At 57.9% G+C, this 18,596-nt stretch overlaps 4 protein-coding genes across 4 annotated transcripts; all 4 read left to right on the top strand.

The window, feature by feature from the left end:
- Positions 1-1,650: 1,650 nt before the first annotated feature.
- Positions 1,651-2,838, top strand: EsH8_III_001145 (uncharacterized protein; the record flags this gene model as incomplete). The annotated part of the gene is made up of 1 exon (XM_083262870.1): positions 1,651-2,838. The coding sequence occupies one exon, from the start codon at positions 1,651-1,653 to the stop codon at positions 2,836-2,838; it is 1,188 nt and encodes a 395-aa protein (XP_083123357.1).
- Positions 2,839-5,675: 2,837 nt separating this feature from the next.
- Positions 5,676-7,345, top strand: EsH8_III_001144 (uncharacterized protein; the record flags this gene model as incomplete). Its single annotated transcript, XM_083262869.1, has 2 exons — positions 5,676-6,903; positions 6,987-7,345. 2 exons carry the CDS (start codon positions 5,676-5,678, stop codon positions 7,343-7,345), a joined length of 1,587 nt encoding a protein of 528 aa, XP_083123356.1.
- Positions 7,346-10,213: 2,868 nt separating this feature from the next.
- On the top strand, positions 10,214-12,975 carry EsH8_III_001143 (glycoside hydrolase superfamily; the record flags this gene model as incomplete). The annotated part of the gene is made up of 2 exons (XM_083262868.1): positions 10,214-10,787; positions 10,847-12,975. 2 exons carry the CDS (start codon positions 10,214-10,216, stop codon positions 12,973-12,975), a joined length of 2,703 nt encoding a protein of 900 aa, XP_083123355.1.
- A 1,347-nt stretch (positions 12,976-14,322) lies between these two features.
- On the top strand, positions 14,323-18,379 carry EsH8_III_001142 (Oxysterol-binding protein-domain-containing protein; the record flags this gene model as incomplete). The annotated part of the gene is made up of 3 exons (XM_083262867.1): positions 14,323-14,342; positions 14,535-17,121; positions 17,177-18,379. The coding sequence occupies 3 exons, from the start codon at positions 14,323-14,325 to the stop codon at positions 18,377-18,379; spliced, it is 3,810 nt and encodes a 1,269-aa protein (XP_083123354.1).
- Between the last annotated feature and the right edge of the window lie 217 nt (positions 18,380-18,596).

Here is an 18,596-nt window from a genome sequence, read left to right as displayed (position 1 = left end):
CTCCCACATATCTCGATGGGATTATAATGGCCACTCATAGACTGCATGCTCAGGGTATTTACAACGACACGAAACCTATGCGGGCGGGGAGCACCTTATAAGCCCGTTGAGCCACCCTCTGGAATGGAAACTACGATTCAATCGTGACCAGAAGAGTCCTCCATAGCAAGATATTTAAGCCAGAGGCTGAAGGAAAGAGTCCTAAGCTCTCGCCGCCGCCCTTCCATGTGGCCATCGAGTGGAAATGCCACTTAGGATGTGTACAGTTTCTCTTCTATGACTGTTGAGGATCGCGACATATCTATGACCCCCCACCGTGAAAACGTAAGATGTGTGACTCTTTCTTCCATGGCTGGATGTCTAGTGGCTGTTTTGTGTTACTTGGGCAGCTGACAGCAGAGACAAGGTATAGGACTATGAGCCGGATCACTTCTGAGTAAAGCCATCGCCGCCACACCAACCTAGTCTGAACCACCACGCGGGATGTCTCTCTCAGCCTAACCAATTGAAACCTTGACCAGACCAGCGGTTCCATGCAGCTACTACCGACGAGGTCGAGAAACCCCGCGATGGCGTCAAGTTGAAGGTTGCAAGAGAACACAAACGATGCAGGCTGGCATCTCTGAAGGATTTGGGACCCGCCAAACCGCGGTTGCCGCCCACTATCAACCCCCACTATCGAGACCCTCAACACGCCAACACGGACCAGGTGCCCCTCCAACAGCGAGCCAGAACCCGGTCGGCTTCGCTGATCGACGGGGATCCTGTCCCCCAAGACGACAGCTTGGCCGACGCACCGTCCACTGGGAGGTCGTGGTGTGGGCAACCGGCCGGTTCCGCTGGCCAGGCCCGGTTGCGGTGCTTGGGTCCGGACCAGTCAGGCGTGCGGGAGCGTCACATGAAGGCCACCCACACCCTCGTGGCGACCGGGTGCTGAGCAGCTAATTAGCAGCTGAAAGGTTTTTCTTTCTTCTTTGGGCGACTGGGATGCCGCCTCAATAAAAATCTGGCGATTTAACTTCACCTCCCCTCCCTCCCGCGATCACGAAGGAAGAGTTTTGCGCCGGTCCCAATTGCCCACCACCTCGCCATCGCCCACGCGCCGTAAAAAAAAAGGGAGGACAAGCCATCGCTGTGTCCCGTAGTGCATTCTACACCACCCGCCCCAGCACCCCGACGACAGTTACATGTTGCGCGCCATCTCGGCCCTCTTCTTCGCATACCACTTCCCGGCCCATCGGTTCATGTGCCGCGCTTCGGCGACATAAACTAACCAGCAGGCGACTTGGAGTCTTTGCGCTTGCTGTCAGGGGACGAGAAAGACCAGAAAGCAGTTTTCAAAACTTACAAATAATCAACCAAACCAACCTATCGCGACGACAGAACTCACTCGCCTCCAGAGTTGAGATTGTCCGCGCAGACGACACACCCGTCTGGCTGAGCTCTTGCGCAGGTATGTCGAACCCGGATGAGAGACGGACACCTCCCCCGTTCCCGCACGACGAGCGCTAACCGCACCGCCAGATTCGCATGCCCGGCATCATCTCCCGCCTCAAATCGCTGCTGTCGCCACCGCTATTGCGCCTGCCTTTTGCCAAAAGGACCACCGACCCTCGACCACCGAGACACGCCTACGAACCGCTGCCCACAATGGCCGCCGACGACCCCACCAAGACGATCAACACCTCGCCGGTGACGACGACGCAGATCTCCTCCGGCGCCGACGAGTCCGAGCTCGTGAACCAGGGTCTCCAGGACATCGAGGCCCGCAAGGTGCACTGGTGGAGCTACTTCACGACCGTCGACTTCTGGATCGTCCTCATCATCGGCCAGATCCTGGCCCTGTGCATCACCTCGACCAACACCTTCACCTCGTTCCTCGCGAACAACGGCGTCTCCATCCCGGCCTTCCAGACCGTCTTCAACTACATCCTCCTCTTCCTCATCTACTTCCCCGTCACCATCTGGAAGTATGGCTTCAAGAAGTGGGGCAAGGTGGTGTTGAAGGACGGATGGAAGTACTTCATCCTCTCCTTCCTCGACGTCGAAGGCAACTACTTCACCGTCCTGGCCTACCGCTACACGAACATCCTGTCCGCCCAGCTCCTCAACTTCTGGGCCATCGTCGTCGTCATCATCCTTTCCTTCTTCCTGCTCAAGGTCCGCTACAAGGTCTTCCAGATCGTCGGCATCTTTGTCGCCATCGGCGGCTGCGGCGTCCTGCTGGCGTCCGACCACATCACCGGCTCCAACGGCGGGCCCGGTATCGACATGGTCAAGGGCGATCTCTTTGCCCTGCTCGGCGCGACCCTCTACGGCGTCACCAACGTCGCCGAGGAGTGGTTCGTCAGCAGGCGCCCCGTCTACGAGGTACTCTCGTTCATGGGCATGTGGGGAATGTGCATCAACGGCGTGCAGGCCGCCATCTTCGACCGCGAGTCCTTCCGCGAGGCTACCTGGAACGGCCCGGCCATCGGCTACCTCCTCGGGTACACCTTCGCGCTCTGCCTCTTCTACAGCGTGGTCCCGCTGCTGTTGCGCATGGCCAGCGCCGCCTTCTACAACATCTCGTTGTTGACGGGCAACTTCTGGGGCATCATCATCGGCGTCAACGTCTTTGGCTACGCCATCCACTGGATGTACCCCATCGCCTTCGTGCTCATCATTCTCGGCCAGGTCGCCTACTTCCTCGCCGGCAGCATGTTGGGCGACTCCAAGAAGCCGTGGTTGGGCGACAACCAGGAGAGTGGCGTCGCCGGCCTGGGCACGGCGAAGCTGAAGGCCATCAACGCGGCGCGAAAGCGCCAGATGGCTGCTGCTGAAGGACAGTTCGCTTAGAGGGGGGTGGTTCCGGTGACACCATTGTCTGGATGCGTTGTTTAAATAACAACCCGCCAATCTTTTAAATTGGAGGTTTCGGGGTAGGGCCGTGAGACGTCGGGATACGTCATGTGTGCATCACGGCCATCTTGATGCTCCGCGGCCTGTCGACGCTGGAGACTCTGCCTTTCACTCGAAAGAATATATATTTACACAGACAATATATATAACACGCTATTGGATACTAAGAATTTTTTTTTTGTGCCGCTCCGTGATTTCAGCTAGCGTATTTCCGGCATGCTAGGCCTTTTCCACGTCAGCTTCCTGTTGATTCTAGATCGTACTTAGCCCCGACACGCGGCCGGGAATCGCGCCGGCCCCTTCCCTTCCCTCCCCCCCTGAAAGACGCACGGTTACTGCGACGACGTCAAGCGTCTTACCGTCTGTAGCGGCGGCACTGCTCGGCGAGGGCGTCTGGTTAATTGGGGGGGTGGGGGTTTTCTTCTAAAAAATAAAAATAAAAATAGTTGCTGTGCATCATCGTTTTGTATTATTGGTTTGGTCCGGTTCGTCCTGGGACCTATTCGATTTGAGTTTCCACGGTGTAAAGCAGGCCTCATCTCAAGTCATGACAAAGAAAAAGAAGAAAAAAAAAGGGAAAAAATTACTTGGGGCAACAGCGGGAGAAGAGAAGAGCCGCGAGCGGATTCGATCGCATGGTTTTGAGTGAGGAATATGGGGGGGGGGGAGGGGGCTGTTCAGTAGCCCTGCACCCACGAGGTCCTTGGTTGCATCTCGCTGTGATTTGCATCAGGAGGAAAACTCGTTCATGCTTCCTTTTTTTTTCCTTCTCTCACCTGCCCCCTCCCCATTTTCCCCCCTTCCCGTGCTCCAAGCGTAACCGATTTCCTTGTGTCAAGCGGAACTCCTCGTCATCATCCGCGAGAGTAAGTGTAGAGCAACGACACACCGCAGGCCAAGACATACGCAACCCCACCACAACCCCAAGGGCTGTGCAACACTTGGTTGCGAACCCACTCAACCAACCACGTCCACCGACGGGAACACGATGGCGTCGACGTCGTCGTCCTCGTCGTCCTCGTCGTCGCGCCCAAATACGAACCTCCGCAGGGGCTGTGGATCGGCCGTATACTAGCACGGGGGAGAAAAGTCCCACTTCGCCCAGGGACCTTACTCATCAGGACTTCGCGAACGTATCCGCAATGCACTCGCTGTGTTCGTAAGTTCTCCTCGCCCGCCCAGACGGAAGAGAAACAAAAGGAGAGGGCGACATCACCATCTGGGCTACTCTTGTAGCGGTCGAGGACGAGGCCGGATTGTAAAAGGCCGCCTTGGCGCCCCTCCAGAGGTAATCCCCAAGACTTCGCGCGCCCGCTGGAAAGAGTCGGGCGATAGCACGCCTGGGCGTAAGAAGACTTGCATCGCCAACGACCCATCCAAGGGTTATAGAGGGCTCTCGATTGGCGATGGGTAACCCAGTCCAAGCCTCCCCCCTGTCCCGAGGGAGATTGTGCGGTTGACGGGGCCGCAGCCAGATCCAGATGCGCAGCGGGAGCCCACACTGCGAGTCGAGGGGTAGTCGCCCGATTGGTTAGCCGTTTTTGCTCGTCGCTCGCCAGCCTTCGCCCGAGTCTGACGAGTCTCGTCCTCGTGTAATCCCAGGCCTTTTTTTCCCTTCCGTGTATCCTCTCCTGAAATTATCTAGTCGTACTGGCTCGGGCTCGATTCTTTTTCATCATGCGGTAGAGTGTGCAAGAAAGAGTGTTACTCATCCATTGGGATGCGGAGACTTCATCTCTCGCGCTCTCTCTGTCCATCTATGTGGTATTTTATGGTTTAATTATTCGTCCTCGTCCGCCCCCAACCTTCATATATGAACGCTTTATATCTGCTCTTATCGTCCCCTTCTCCGTCATTAGCGCGCCCCAATATAACGACACCCTTCCTTCTCGCCCGTCATTGCGTGCTAGTCTGCCCGCCTAGTCCCGCCATCCATACGCTGGGACGCCGAGCCGTCAAGATCAGTTCCAGATTTGGCCTTCCCAGAGAAACTTTGCAGGAGCTCCATTCGCCGGAGGGACCGGCCGCCAAGAGTTTCCCGCGCACACTTCATACATCAGAGCCTCCCCCCCTTGTCCCAGCGTCTCAGAGTCTGAGAGGTAACTCTTGGACCTTTTTTTTGTCTTTTTTGTTTATCCCTCGTCCCATCTCTTTCGCCCTCTCTGAAGGTTATATTTCTATTTTATTTATGTTAACCTTTTCATGCCGTGTAAGCTCTTACTCAATCTCCTCCCGATCTCTCCCGCCGGGACTGGCCTGGCTGGGATATACTTGCGCGGCGCTGTCGATCGATCATAGGGGGGGAAAGCAAACCACCTCTCGCTACCAGGCTGCTCCGGCACGACGGAGCTTACGAGTCGTCGTAACAAGACGCAAAAAGCCTAATTTCGCATTCGTGTACTCCCAACTCCCGCACACCCGGCAGGGTGGGCTTGTTGTTTCCTCGCCCTGCCAGAAAAGGAGGCCGGGTCTGAGCTCAACGGCCGTTCGGGCGTCATCTGATATAACCCAGGGTGTTCGCTCGGCTTCCCTGGGAACGCAAGGTGCTCGGAGTCCTGTCTGCCAACCCACACACGCACAGATAAGGTCGTTTACCTGTTCCCCAGTTCGTCTATAGCTCCTCACTTTTACAGCTTATTTGTCGGCGCGGCATCGATACGCACGAAAGAGGAAGAAAGCTGGGGAGGAGAGAGAAAGAAAGAAAAAAAGAGAGAGAGGAGACACTTACCATATCAAAAGGGACCCGGAACATGGGCCCTACCAATGACCACACAATGATCGCAAACCAATCCCGATGGACACGCCTCGCAACGGGTGCTTCTCGTCGGTCAAGATTCGTCATAGGCGCCTTGATCATCTTCTTCGCGTCGGCAGTGCTCGTCCTGCAGCCAGACTGGCGCGCCGCCAGCTCCAGGTTCCACACACCCACCCTACACCAGCCCTCATCGTCGGGTTCTTCAGCCGATGGCAGTGGTAGTGAAGACGGATCCAGCGCGCACACCGCCGTCTTGTCGCCCAACGAGGACGGGGTTCTTCTGTCGGTGGCAAATCGCTTCTTCACCTCCCCGAGCGGGCGGTACGCCCTCAACTTGCAGGACGACGGGGATCTTGTCCTGAGCAGGCAGGACGACGACGGGAGCTCTCACCCGGTGTGGTGGACGGCGACGGGCGACGGGCACGAGGGCGGGCGCACTGTCATCGCCGAGAACAAAGAGGGCCGGCTGCGCATCGCCGTGAACGCCGTGTTGAGTAACACTTGGTCGACGGTGTGGCACAGCGACCTAGAGCCGGCGTGCAGGAAGAAGACGGGGGCTTCTCTTAGGCGCGACGAGGACGACCAGTCGGAGCCGAAGGGGACGTGGGACAGAAACGTCGGCCAGCTCCATCTCTCGGACCAGGGAAGACTCTCCATAGCGGGCGTGTGCGACTTGTACGTCCCGCCGAGAGAGCGCGAGAAGGAGCGCAGCCTCGCCGTCATCGTTGCGGGCCTGTACAGGACCAACCACGTCACCTGCAAAACGCACATGTCGGCGCTCATAGCCGACCACCCGTCCTTTACGAAAATCGATGTGTTTGCCTACATGCTCTTCGAGCCTGCGGACGTCGACGTGTTCAACCGGACCAAGGAGTCCATCGAGGCGGAGCTGCGGGACTGCTACGGTTCCCACCTGCGATCCGTCGATGTCCTGCCGATGGGCGACGTCGAGGTGGAGTATCCCGGCGGCGACGAGGCGATGATGGCGACGCCGTGCGAGGGACGGTTGAAGCGACTGAATAACCAGCTAAGGACAATCTCGCTGGCGGCGCAGAGGTGGTGGGCTTGGAGCATCGCCAATGGATACACGCACGATACCGTCCTGCGGATCCGGCCTGATACGTCGTTCTGGGCGATGCCCGAGTTCAAGAGCTTGGAAGAACTGGGGCAGAACACGCTTATCCTGCCGCACCCACGAGGCGAGCACTACTTTTACTGCTCCCGGATGAGCGGACGCGTCGGCGTCGGTAAGTCACCACCTGTCCCCCCTTTTTGAAGAAGATGTACGGATTGTGCAAGAGCGAGGGCTGACCCCCGTCCGCGTGAACAGGACCTACCGACCAGATCGCCTACGGTAGCGCGGCGGCCATGGGCCACTGGCTGTACATGTATGACCGCTTCCGGCAAATGGTCGACCTGGCGGCCGACGCCTCGCGGCCGGCTCTGCGCGACTTCTCCGGATGCGAGGACATGCCGACGGGCCCGCTGGCGAGCGACTGCCCACGGCCGGCGCCGTGCTCGATCGAGTGTTTGGTCGCGTGGTTCCTCGACGCGCGAGGCGTGGACTTCCGCATCGAGTGGGGGTGGGAGCAGCACCTGGTGAGGTGGAAGGATATCGGGGACGTCGGGGCGGAGGAGGAGAGGATAGCTGACCACGACGGTGCGGACGATGGAATGAAGTGGGGATGAAGACCGACAAGGGTTGTTTGAGGCAACCCTACAATTCTGTTTTTTCTTTCTTTTTCTTTTGTTCTTTTCGCTTGAAAAGCGCGGTGTTCTGGGTGTAATGGATTCCTCATGGGTTTGCTTCAACTGGAAGCATTAGAAAGGGAACGAAGAGAGACTTCGATGGTTTGTATGTTTTGAGGCGCTCGTGGGTCGCTGAGGAAGGAGGGGCCACCTCCCGAATAGGAAGATGGAGAAGCCGGTATAGAATAAGGCTCTTGCAAAGGGTGCAAACCAACGCCCGAGGAGCGGACGTGTATCATATGAAGAATGTTTACAAGTATTGAGGATGGACGCGACACATTTGCGTGCTAGTGTCTAGCAACCGAGACGTGAGTCTGAGTTTTGCCAAAGGCTTGTGCGAACAAACGTTGGGCTTTTGGCTCGTCATCAAGTGAGACAGGCGGCCCGGTTGTGATTCACCTGCACGATCGCGCCTTCTCAGGATGGCGTCGGCTTCGCGGACGTTGACCATCCTCCATCTCCATCGTAGGATGGGGCGAGGGGGTCCGGATGTGGGTCATCTCGGCCATTTATTTTCTCTTGCCCTTTCGGGAACATACCCATGCCAACATCAACGCCAATGCCCTCAACTTGCATGTTCACATGATGTAGAAGGCTACTTTGAACACATTTATAATGAATGTGATTCCTTCAATTTGAGCGCCAAGACTCCAATTCAGCGAGGCATGCCCTCGCTTCCCCAAGCCGTCCAGGGGCCTCGGGCGTGATATGTGAGCGAGGACCTTGCAGTCTAGACTGCCGAGACGCTTTGTCCCAAACAAGAAGACGAATAATAAAAGGGGTGAGAGGGGGATGGTGTAGAGGGCGACGACAAGGCGGTTGGCTGTTCACGGCCGCAGCCTATTGGATACTGACGAGGCAAATTTCTGGAGAGAGGAAAAAAAAAAAAAAAAAAGGCTCCATGAAGCATTCGAACCAAAGTCCCATTTGATCGGGCGGTTTGAATCCTTCGGTCCGCTTAAGATACACAGCCCACTTCTGGGCAGAAAAGACGCCAATGCCATGGAAATTGAACCAAGGCCGCCTGCTGACAGCGGCTGTCAACCAGAATTGCGGTTTTCTTGGCTCCTCGTGGCAGATGTGCGGAAGGGCGCCTCCTTCTCCTCGCTTAGCAACCTTTGTGAGCGAGCGAGGGACACCCGCGGGATTGCCTCGCCTCCTTGGCTGAACGGAAGGGAGCTGAGGCGCGGCTGGACACGGTAAAATTCTCGGAGCTGGTTTGGCCTTCGCGGCTGAAAAGATGAGCGGAAGACGTCTGCTGGTATTTATGGATGAAATACAGGGGCGGACTGAATGAGTGGCCGGGTGAATGAGGCGGGCCCTCGCGGAGATGGTGCCCTCAAGACCCAAGTTGCCTCGGGGAGCTTGTGCCGCTTAGTTGCAGCCCCCAATTTCCCGTCTCACCATCCGTCCGGTCGGCAAGGGGCGTTAGACCAAAAACGAACAAGCAACTTTTAGCTGGCCTTTCCTCTGGGTTCATGTCCTGTCAATGTCTCGAAAAAGCTTGTCCGTCTACTGCCTCTCAGACATGCTGTTGCCGCGTTCCCGGGTAAGCTTAGAACGCCTGGACGAGCATTGCTAAATTCGGGCTCGGTGGGCGCTGATCTCCAAGCCGGGTTTTCTCACATGTTGATGTCGTCTTGGTCTCGATCCGCTTGCGCTCTCAAAGACTTAGATCCCCTGACCTGGTGAAAATCCCTCCACTTCTTCTCTGGGGTGGGCGTGCACCAGCAGCAGCAAATATTGGCCTCAACTCAACCTCGCTTCCCCAGCCGCAGGACAAGATTGGTCAACAAGTCTCCGGCAGAGCATGCGATTTTAAGATTACCTTTACATATTGGTTTATGAAGGGCTTGCCTTTAGGCATCCCCCCCCCCTCTCTTCCGATCTCTCCACCAACTGGGCTGAAGAAACAAAGTAAGAAACGCACCGGAAGACCTGAACGGTGGCCAGCGCCTCTCGGCAATGGACCAGGGGCCTGGCGTGTGGTGGTGCATTGGCGCCGCTGACAGGCCGCTATACTACCCAAGTCAGGGGTACCGGCCAGTAGGAGGTCTGGAAAGACCCCTGGTCTGCCCACCGCTTCAGCGACACTATTCCTGTTCCTGGCCGTTTAGCAGCCGGCCCATGTTGCTGTGCAGCAACACACAAAGTCGACGCCTGGGCCGCCATCTTGAGATGGCGCTCACGGAAGAGAGCGCTTGCCCTTTTCGGCAGTAGTGCCGCCTCCTGGTGTCCACAAACGCCCACATCGTCTCTTCCATCGTCACCTTCACCACTCGCTCACCACCACACCGTCGCCGCGGTCGCCTGTACCAACCCACCCACTAACACCGGTGCACACATCGCCACCGCTGCAGCCTGTGCCGCTGGTGGGCGTCAAGGCCATGTCCACCCCCTCAAGTCTAGTCCACAAGGTGGGAAATTGGTCTCCTGCGCCTCTAGCCATGGTTCATACCCACGATCCGTTGCCATCTAGGCAATATTCCTTCAACCGTCCCCTGATGCAGTTAGTCGCTTCATCGTCGTGCCGTTCACCGGGGATGGGCAGCACAGCTTCAGTTATGAATGGGGGCCTTCTCCCATCCCTCGCCCGTCTCCTTTCTTCTCTTGCTTCTTCACCCCCATCTCTGTTCCTGTCAAGAAGCCAGAGACGACGGCGTGCGTTCCCAACCGTGCAGACATTTTTGTTTGCGTCCTTTCGTTGATCCTAGATCACCATCACACTCTTTCCACGGCCTCGGCCACATTACAATCGTTGCGAAATACTTACGGTTACACCCCTAATTCACTAATATCACCGTAAACATGCTCTTCAAGAAGTCCTTCCTTGCGGCCGCGGCCGCCGTCGCCCCGGCCCTGGCTCACTCCTCTCAACAACCCAAAGCCCCCTCGGCCTTTGGTGATCTGAACCTCTACTGGGGACAGTATGGCCAGCCAGACGACCGCTTGTCCAGCTACTGCGACGCCCAAGGCGTTGGCTCCATTTCTCTGTCCTTCGTCACCTACTCTCCCAAGAACAGCGGCGGATATCCGGGTACCAACTTCGCCGGTCACTGCGGCGCCGAGGTCTTCTACACAAACCCCAAGACAGGCGAACAAACCAAGTTGATCACGAACTGCGACTACATCAAGCAGGACATCAAGTACTGCCAGGCCAAGGGTATCAAGATTCTGCTGGCTATTGGTGGTTACTGCCCTACCGGAGGCCCTTGCAGCTACGACATTGATAACGAGGCGCAGGGCGTGGAGTTCGCTGAGCTGTTGCACAAGACCTTTGGTCCTTACGAAAAGAGCTGGACTGGCCCTCGCCCCTTTGATATCAGCACAACTGAGCACGTCGCCGTCGATGGTTTCGATTTCGACCTCGAGTTCAAGTACCGTAAGTTTGGGGATGTGGCCCCCTTTTGGTGAACGGCGAAAGACTAACATGGCCCACAGCCGACCAAAAGCCTTGGATCAGGATGGTTGAGCAGCTCCGCAGCTACGGCAACTATCACATCTCTGCTGCCCCTCAGTGCCCGACCTCGGACACCTGGTTCCAGCTCAAGGAGCTCATCTACAAGGCCCAGTTTGACGCTCTCTTCATCCAGTTCTACAACAACGCCGGCTGCCAAGTCTCCGACACCCCCAACTACGATGACTGGGAGACCATCATCTCCGAGACCGCCAAGAGCAAGGATGCCAAGCTCTACCTCGGCGTCCTCGCCAGCGGCGATGCTGGCTGGAACGGCTATGCGACCCCCTCCACCATCAAGAGCCTGATCTGCAAGTACAAGGGCAAGGCGCACTTTGGAGGTGTTTCCATCTGGGACGCCACCCGCGGCGCCTCGAACCTGATCAACGGCCAGTCTTTCAATGATGCCATCGCCGATGCCCTCCAGTACGGCTGCGACCCTATCCCCCCCAAGACGACGTCCACCACCAGCGTCAAGACTTCCACTTCGTCTGTGGTCTCTTCGACTAGCACCACGTCGGCCGTCGTTTCCACCACCTCGGCAAGCTCCAGCTCTGAGTCTTCCAGCTCCAGTCTCTCGGCATCTGCTTCGGCTTCGGCTTCTGCCTCCGCCTCCGCTTCCGCCTCCGACTCCGTGTCTGCTTCTGCCTCCACTAGCGCATCTGCTTCCGCTTCGGACTCCGTCTCTGCTTCTGCCACTGCCTCCACTACTGCCTCAGCCACTGCCTCCGCGACTGAGTCTGCCTCTGCGTCCGAGTCTGCTTCCGCTTCCACATCTGCTTCCGTCTCCGCCTCTGAATCGGCCACCGAATCCAGCACCATCACTTCGCTGACCGCCAGTGCCAGTGCCAGTGCCTCTGCCACCAAGTCTGCAAGCACCACTGCCGACACGTGCGACGAGGACGACGAAGACTTCCCCACCTCGACTTTGAGCAACTCTCACACCGCCTCTGCTACCGTCTCTGACAGCGCGACTGTCACTGGCACTGGCTCTGCCGATGTCACAAAGACTCTTTCTGGCAGCAAGACGGCCTCTGACTCTGCCAGCGTTACCGACAAGGCCACTGACGGCATCTCCACGGGATCTGCTACCGGCACCGCCTCTGACTCTGCTTCTGGCTCTGCTACTGGCTCTGCTACTGGCTCTGCTACTGGCTCTGCTACTGGCTCTGCTACTGGCTCTGCTACTGGCTCTGCATCTGACAAGCCTACCATCACCGGCTCTGCTTCCGACAAGCCTACCGTCACTGGCTCCGCCACCGAGTCTGCCAAGAACACGCTCACTGCCTCCGAGGAGCTGACCACCAGCACCGTCTACACCACCAAGATCACCACCGTCACTTCTTGCAAGCCTGAGGTGCCTTGCACCAAGGGCGAAGTTGTCACCGAGACGATCCCGTGGTACACTACCATCTGCCCTGTCACGGCTACGTCGTCTGCCGCCGCCGAGCCCACGACGACTGCTCCTCCCCAGTGGGTCACAAGCACCGTTTACACGACCAACACCTACACCATCACCTCGTGCGGCCCCAACGTGCATTACTGCCCCGTTGGCCATGTCACCACCGAGGTCGTTCCTGCTTACACCACGGTTTGCCCGTACACCAGCACGACTGACAGCGGCAGCAAGCCTTCGGGCGGTGTGCCCAACCCTCCTAAGCCCTCTGGCGACGTGCCTCAGCCCCCCAAGCCCACGGGCAGCCATGGTGGTGACAAGCCTTCGGGCGACGTCCCCAAGCCTACCGGCGGCCACGGTGGCGACAAGCCTTCGGGCGATGTCCCCAAGCCCACCGGCGGCCAGGGCGGCAACAAGCCTTCCGGCGACGCTTCCGTTCCTCCTAAGCCGAGCACTACCCCCGCAGGCCCTGGCAAGGAGGGCGGCAAGGAGACGACGTTTGTCTACACGACACTGACGGTCCCCGTCACTGTTGGCAAGCACAACTCCACTCTTCCGGGTACCGGCTCCAACTACAAGCCCACCTCCACGGGCGGGTTCCCCAGCTACACCACGGCTGCTCCCGTCCCCAGCAAGCCGGTCCAGGCCGGAGCCGCCAAGGTTGGTGCCTTTGGTGTTGCAGGACTTGGTGTCATGGTTGCTGCTTTTCTTTTGTAAAGCGACTGTGGGTTGACGTTTGAATTTGGCGTGCTCAGCATTTGTTCGGTTCGGTTCATGTGATGTGTATATACAACTTGACTAATATTATCCCGCTATACCGTACATTGGACGTGTAAAAAAAGGAGGGGGGGCGAGGTTGTGTTCCCTGAATGCTATGACGGGATGTTGGCCTTTTGGATGCCTGGGCTTATAAATAGGAATCTAAATCTTTACACACGAAACAGTCCGTCTCGGGGACACGCGTTTCCTTTCAACATGCACGCCGATTGATACATGGGATGAAGTCGCGTGAATTTGGAGACTCTCATGCACCTCCACCTAGCTAGCTCTGCAAATGTGCGTCAAGCCCAACTCCGGCTGGATAAGCAATGCGGGCGGGTAGATAGATGGTGTGGTGGTGGGTGACACGAGGCTAATTAGCTCTTGTGCTTCCAGCTCTGCGTTATCCGGGGGCGATCACGACCACTTAGTCCCAATGTGGATGGATGACTGTGCAGTTCCTTTTTCCGGATCTGTGTGTGTGTGGTTTAGGCCAAACGGCGCGGCCGTAGGGAGAGGAGAGCTTCCCTCAGCTCAGCTCAGCTCACCGAAGACGGACGGCAGGAATTTGATAGTGTCGCCCCAAGTCCGGTTCCATGCACTAAGCGGCCGTGGTCCCTGATTGGCGGGATGATGACGGGGGCCGTGGTTTCGTCATCCACCTCCCAAGACTGGAACGTCATTTCTCGATTGCTGCAGGGAAGCAGGGAGAAGAGGGGCTACCTTTGGAAATAGGCGTCGCTTCGAACGCACTCAGGGCCAGATTCTCAGGTTGGTCAATGGGGCTATGTCAGGTAGCGTCGGTATGCGTACCTTGCCGTTCTTTATGTGCGTAAGGCACGGGAGCTGAGAGCCTCGATGCCATCACGCCGTCGTCCTCGCTTTCGTATCTCGTGCAACGCCAAAACTTGGCGGCAGCAACACCGACGTCCGGCTTCTTCCCCCCCTCCTTTCCCACCCTTCCTCCCTTTACTCCCCTCCACCATCTTGTAACTGCCCACCATTGTCCGATCTCTCTCTCTCTCTCGTCTACCTAGCTAGCTAATCGCCGACCGAAGCACGTCTCACAATCCGTGTCCCTCATCCTCCACCACCCTGCCCCTGACCTATCAGCGGGCCCGCGTCCCCAGTATTCCTCCAAGCATAAACTACCTTGGCCGTCCCTTGCTCGCCCACCTGCTGCTCCATCCGTTACATACAAACTCACATATAAACTCGCACCACACTACCACGAAGTGGGGAATCCATTTTCTAGTCCGCGTTGCTCTGTGAAGCTTGGCCTCCTCCTCCTTGCTGCTCTGCAACATGTCGGACACTGGCGATAGGTATGTGACGGGTTCTCCATTGTTATGCATTTGCTGCCATGCGCGTCCTCCCCCCCCCACACCACCGCCGCCCACTGTATTGCCGAGAGACTCTAGCATTCAAGCAATCACCACGCGTCCTGCAGCGCAGCAGCACCCAGCACCGCCTTCCCACCCGACCTTGGCAACAAGCTAACCCTCTCCTGATTCCAGCACCCACAAGCGGTCAAAGTCGGCCGCTGCCCTCTCCCTCCTCCGACGAAACCACTCCCGCGGTGACGAAGATCCTTCCAACTCGGATGACGGTGCGCCGCTGACGTCGCCACCATCATCTGCAGCGGCATCCAATACAAACATATCCATGGCTCAAAACGCCCCCCGGGGCAACGGCTCCAGGCTCTCCATCTCTCCTTCCCTGGGCCGGATTCCATCCCACAACAGCCCTTTATCCGCAACCGCACCGAAAATGAGCGCCGCCACGAGCGAGAAGGGCGTCTCCCTCGAGCAGTCGGTCCGCAAATTTCGCATCGTCGAGGCCCTGCGGAGCGGCGACACTGCCTCCATTTCCAAGGCGATACGAGACACGGCCGAGGGCGGCCCGCGAACGAGCATCTCATCCATCAGCACCCTGAGCGGCACTGGCCTCGACGACACCACCGTCCTGCACCTTGCGATACAGTGCGCCGAGTACCAGGTCGTCGAGTACGTCCTGTCTGACGGTGCCGGCATTCTCGACATCAACGCAAGAGACAAGGATGGCAATACCCCGCTACACGTGGCCGCCGCCCAGAGCCGGACCCAGGTCGTCAAGCTCTTGCTCGACCAAAAGGACATCAACGATGCCATCGCCAACTACCAAGGCCGTCTGCCCATCGACGTCGCCCGGAACCCCGACATCTTCCAGCTTCTCCAGCTCTCGCGGTCGCTCTTTGCCGAGAACAAGGTCAGGCAGATCCAGGGGTTGATTGCGCAGAACGACTACAAGGCTCTCGAGACCGTGCTGGAAGAACCCCGCCTCAAGCAAATCGTCGATATCAACAGCGCCGAGTTCGCGACCGAGCCCACGACCGTCCAGGCCGGCGGGACTCTGCTACACGAGGCGGCTCGCAAGAAAAACACCCAGCTGATTCAGGTCCTCCTCCTCCACGGGGCCGACCCGTTCCGCAGAGACCGCAAGGGCAAGCTTCCTCAGGATGTCACAAAAGACGACGTCACACGGGCGATGCTGAAGCGATCCCCCGCTGCCGTCGCGGCTCAGAGAGGCATCCAGGAGAAGGCCGTCCTCGGCCAGGCAGCATCACAGGGCGCCGGAGCCGCCGCCTCTGGAGATCCGGTGGCAGGGCGGGAGGCACGGGAGATGAAGGGCTATTTGAAGAAGTGGACCAACTATCGCAAGGGATACCAGCTCCGATGGTTCGTCCTCGAGGACGGTGTCCTGAGTTACTACAAGCACCAAGACGACGCCGGCTCTGCTTGTCGCGGCGCCATCAACACGCGAATCGCCAAGCTGCACATGAGCGCCGACGAGAAGACCAAGTTTGAGATCATCGGAAAGTCGTCCGTCAAATACACTTTGAAAGCCAACCACGAAGTTGAGGCGAAGCGCTGGTTCTGGGCCTTGAACAACTCGATCCAGTGGACAAAGGACCAGGCCAAGGAAGAAGAGCGCCAGCGTGCTCGTGGCGCCGAGCTCCTCAAGCAGGCGAAGGCCGAACAGTCTGGAAAGTCCCCGGAGCTTTCCATCAACGAGGCCGCAAGCGAGAGCGCCAGCGTGGCCGACACGAGGAGGAGCAGTGTGCAGATCCCCAGGACAATGTCGCACAGCAAAATGTCCGTCCCCAGGAGCGACTTCGCCGGTGCCAGCACGGTCGCTAGCAACGACGACGATTTTGCGGATGCCGCGACCGACGCGGGACATTCGAGAGCAGCTGGAAACAGGCATCTCTCGCACGGTGATCAAGACGATGATGACGACGACTTTGAGGACGTCAGCAGCAGGGAAGAACCTTCCGTCAACAAGGACGCTTTCAACATCACGGCTCAGTCGGCCAAGCTGCAGCTCGATACCATCTCTGCGGTCAACGCAGCCATGCTTGCCGAGGCGTCCAAAAACCCCAATACCGTTGTGTCCGACGCAAAGGTCACCCAGGCTCTCACGACATATGACGCTGCCGTGAGAAGTCTTTCGGGGCTTGTTGGAGATCTGATGCGGATCTCGAAGGATCGCGATGCCTACTGGCAGTACCGGCTGGACCGCGAAATCGACATGCGCCGCATGTGGGAAGAGAGCATGGCCAAGGTTGCCAAGGAGCAGGAGATCCTGGAGGAGCGGGTTGACCAGGCCGAGATGAAGCGCAAGCTCGCCAAGCGTGCGCTTCGCGAGGTTATGAACGAATCGCCGGCGAGTGGCGGTCAGAGGCTCGAAAAGGACGGCGACGCCACCAAGGTCGATGGCACCGAGACCATCGAGGCTGCCGTGGGGACCGACGACGATATCGAAATCCCGCCCAGGTCGCCCAACCGAACTCTGACGAAGAAGAGGACTGCCATGGACCAAATTGCTCTCTCGGATTCCGAGTCGGAGGACGAGGACGAGTTCTTTGACGCAGTCGATGCCGGAGAAGTCGAACTCAGTCAGCTGCCGCCCTCTGACGTTGTGCCTACTCCTCAGGAGGAGGAGAAGCAGCAACTGGTGGTCTCTAGCGGCGTTGACATCAGCAGTGCCTTCAAGGGCTACGAGAATGGCATCAGGACTAGGCTCAAGATGGATGCCGATGATCGCCCCAAAATTTCACTCTGGGTAAGTTTCCCGAAGTCAAGGGTCGGGCTTTTCGAGTTGCTTACGTTCTGCGCAGGGTATCCTCAAGTCCATGATTGGCAAAGACATGACAAAGATGACTCTGCCCGTGTCCTTCAACGAGCCAACTTCGCTTTTGTACCGTGCTGGTGAGGATATGGAGTACGTCGACCTCTTGGATCAAGCCGCAGACCGATCAGACTCGATCGAGCGTCTCATCTACGTGGCCGCCTTCGCCGCCAGTGAATATGCGTCCACCATCGGCCGTGTCGCGAAACCATTCAACCCGCTGCTTGGAGAAACATTTGAGTATGTCCGGCCTGACAAGAACTACCGCTTCTTCATCGAGCAGGTCAGCCATCACCCTCCCGTCGGTGCCGCTTGGGCCGAGTCCCCCAAGTGGACCTACTACGGCGAATCGGCCGTCAAGTCCAAGTTCTACGGCAAGTCCTTCGACATCAACCCCCTGGGAACATGGTTCTTGAAACTCCGGCCAACGGCCGGAGGCAAGGAGGACTTCTACACATGGAAGAAGGTCACGTCTTCTGTCATCGGTATTATCACTGGCAACCCCACCGTGGACAACTATGGACCGATGGAGGTCAAGAACTGGACGACAGGCGAAGTGTGCCAAGTGGAGTTCCAGCCGCGTGGCTGGAAAGCATCCAGCGCATACAAGATCTCGGGCAAGGTTCTCGATGCGGACGGCCGGGTGCGGTACAGCATGGGAGGCCGGTGGAATTCCAAGTTCTACGCTCGTCTAACGCCTGGGTACGAGGCTACAGTTGAGGATCCCGGCGATGCGGCGTCGATCCACAAGGGCAGCATCTCGGATCCCAACAAGGCGTTCCTTATCTGGCAGGCCAACCCTCGCCCGCCTAATATTCCCTTCAACCTTACACCCTTTGTGCTCACCTTCAACCATATCGACGACAAGCTTAGGCCATGGCTGCCACCGACGGACTCGCGTTTGCGACCAGACCAGCGCGCTATGGAAGATGGCGAGTACGACTTGGCGGCCAGCGAGAAGAACCGCCTGGAAGAGGCCCAGCGCGCGAGAAGGCGTTTGCGCGAGGATGAGGGCATCGAGTTCCGGCCGGCGTGGTTTGAGAAGGCAAGGTGCGAGATTACGGGCGAGTCGTACTGGAAGTTTAATGGTAAGTACTGGGACCAGAGAGAGAAGGCGGGACCCGAGGGAGACCCGAACGCCTGGGAGGGTCTGGAGCCCATCTACGAGGATGTGGACGTGGATGCGAATTAGAAGAGCATCGCGATGTTGAGTGTCCAAGAAGAGAAGGTTTAGCAAATTCGACTGTTGAATGGGCCGAGGGGTACCCGGTGGACTGTTGCAGGGACATGGTAGATCTCCGTGTCGTGCTCGGAAGCGCACTTCAACAGTGTAACATAAGACGGAATTGAAACAAGTAACCGCTCGCTCTTTGCATTTGATGTCCCTGAGGTCATTATCGAGAGGAGCC

This window comes from Colletotrichum jinshuiense, chromosome 3, assembly GCF_051148585.1.
Source record: "Colletotrichum jinshuiense chromosome 3, complete sequence".
NCBI classification, from domain to species: domain Eukaryota; kingdom Fungi; phylum Ascomycota; class Sordariomycetes; order Glomerellales; family Glomerellaceae; genus Colletotrichum; species Colletotrichum jinshuiense.
The sequence above is the reverse complement of the archived record's forward strand: the minus strand, read 5'-3'. Positions and strand labels throughout refer to the sequence as shown.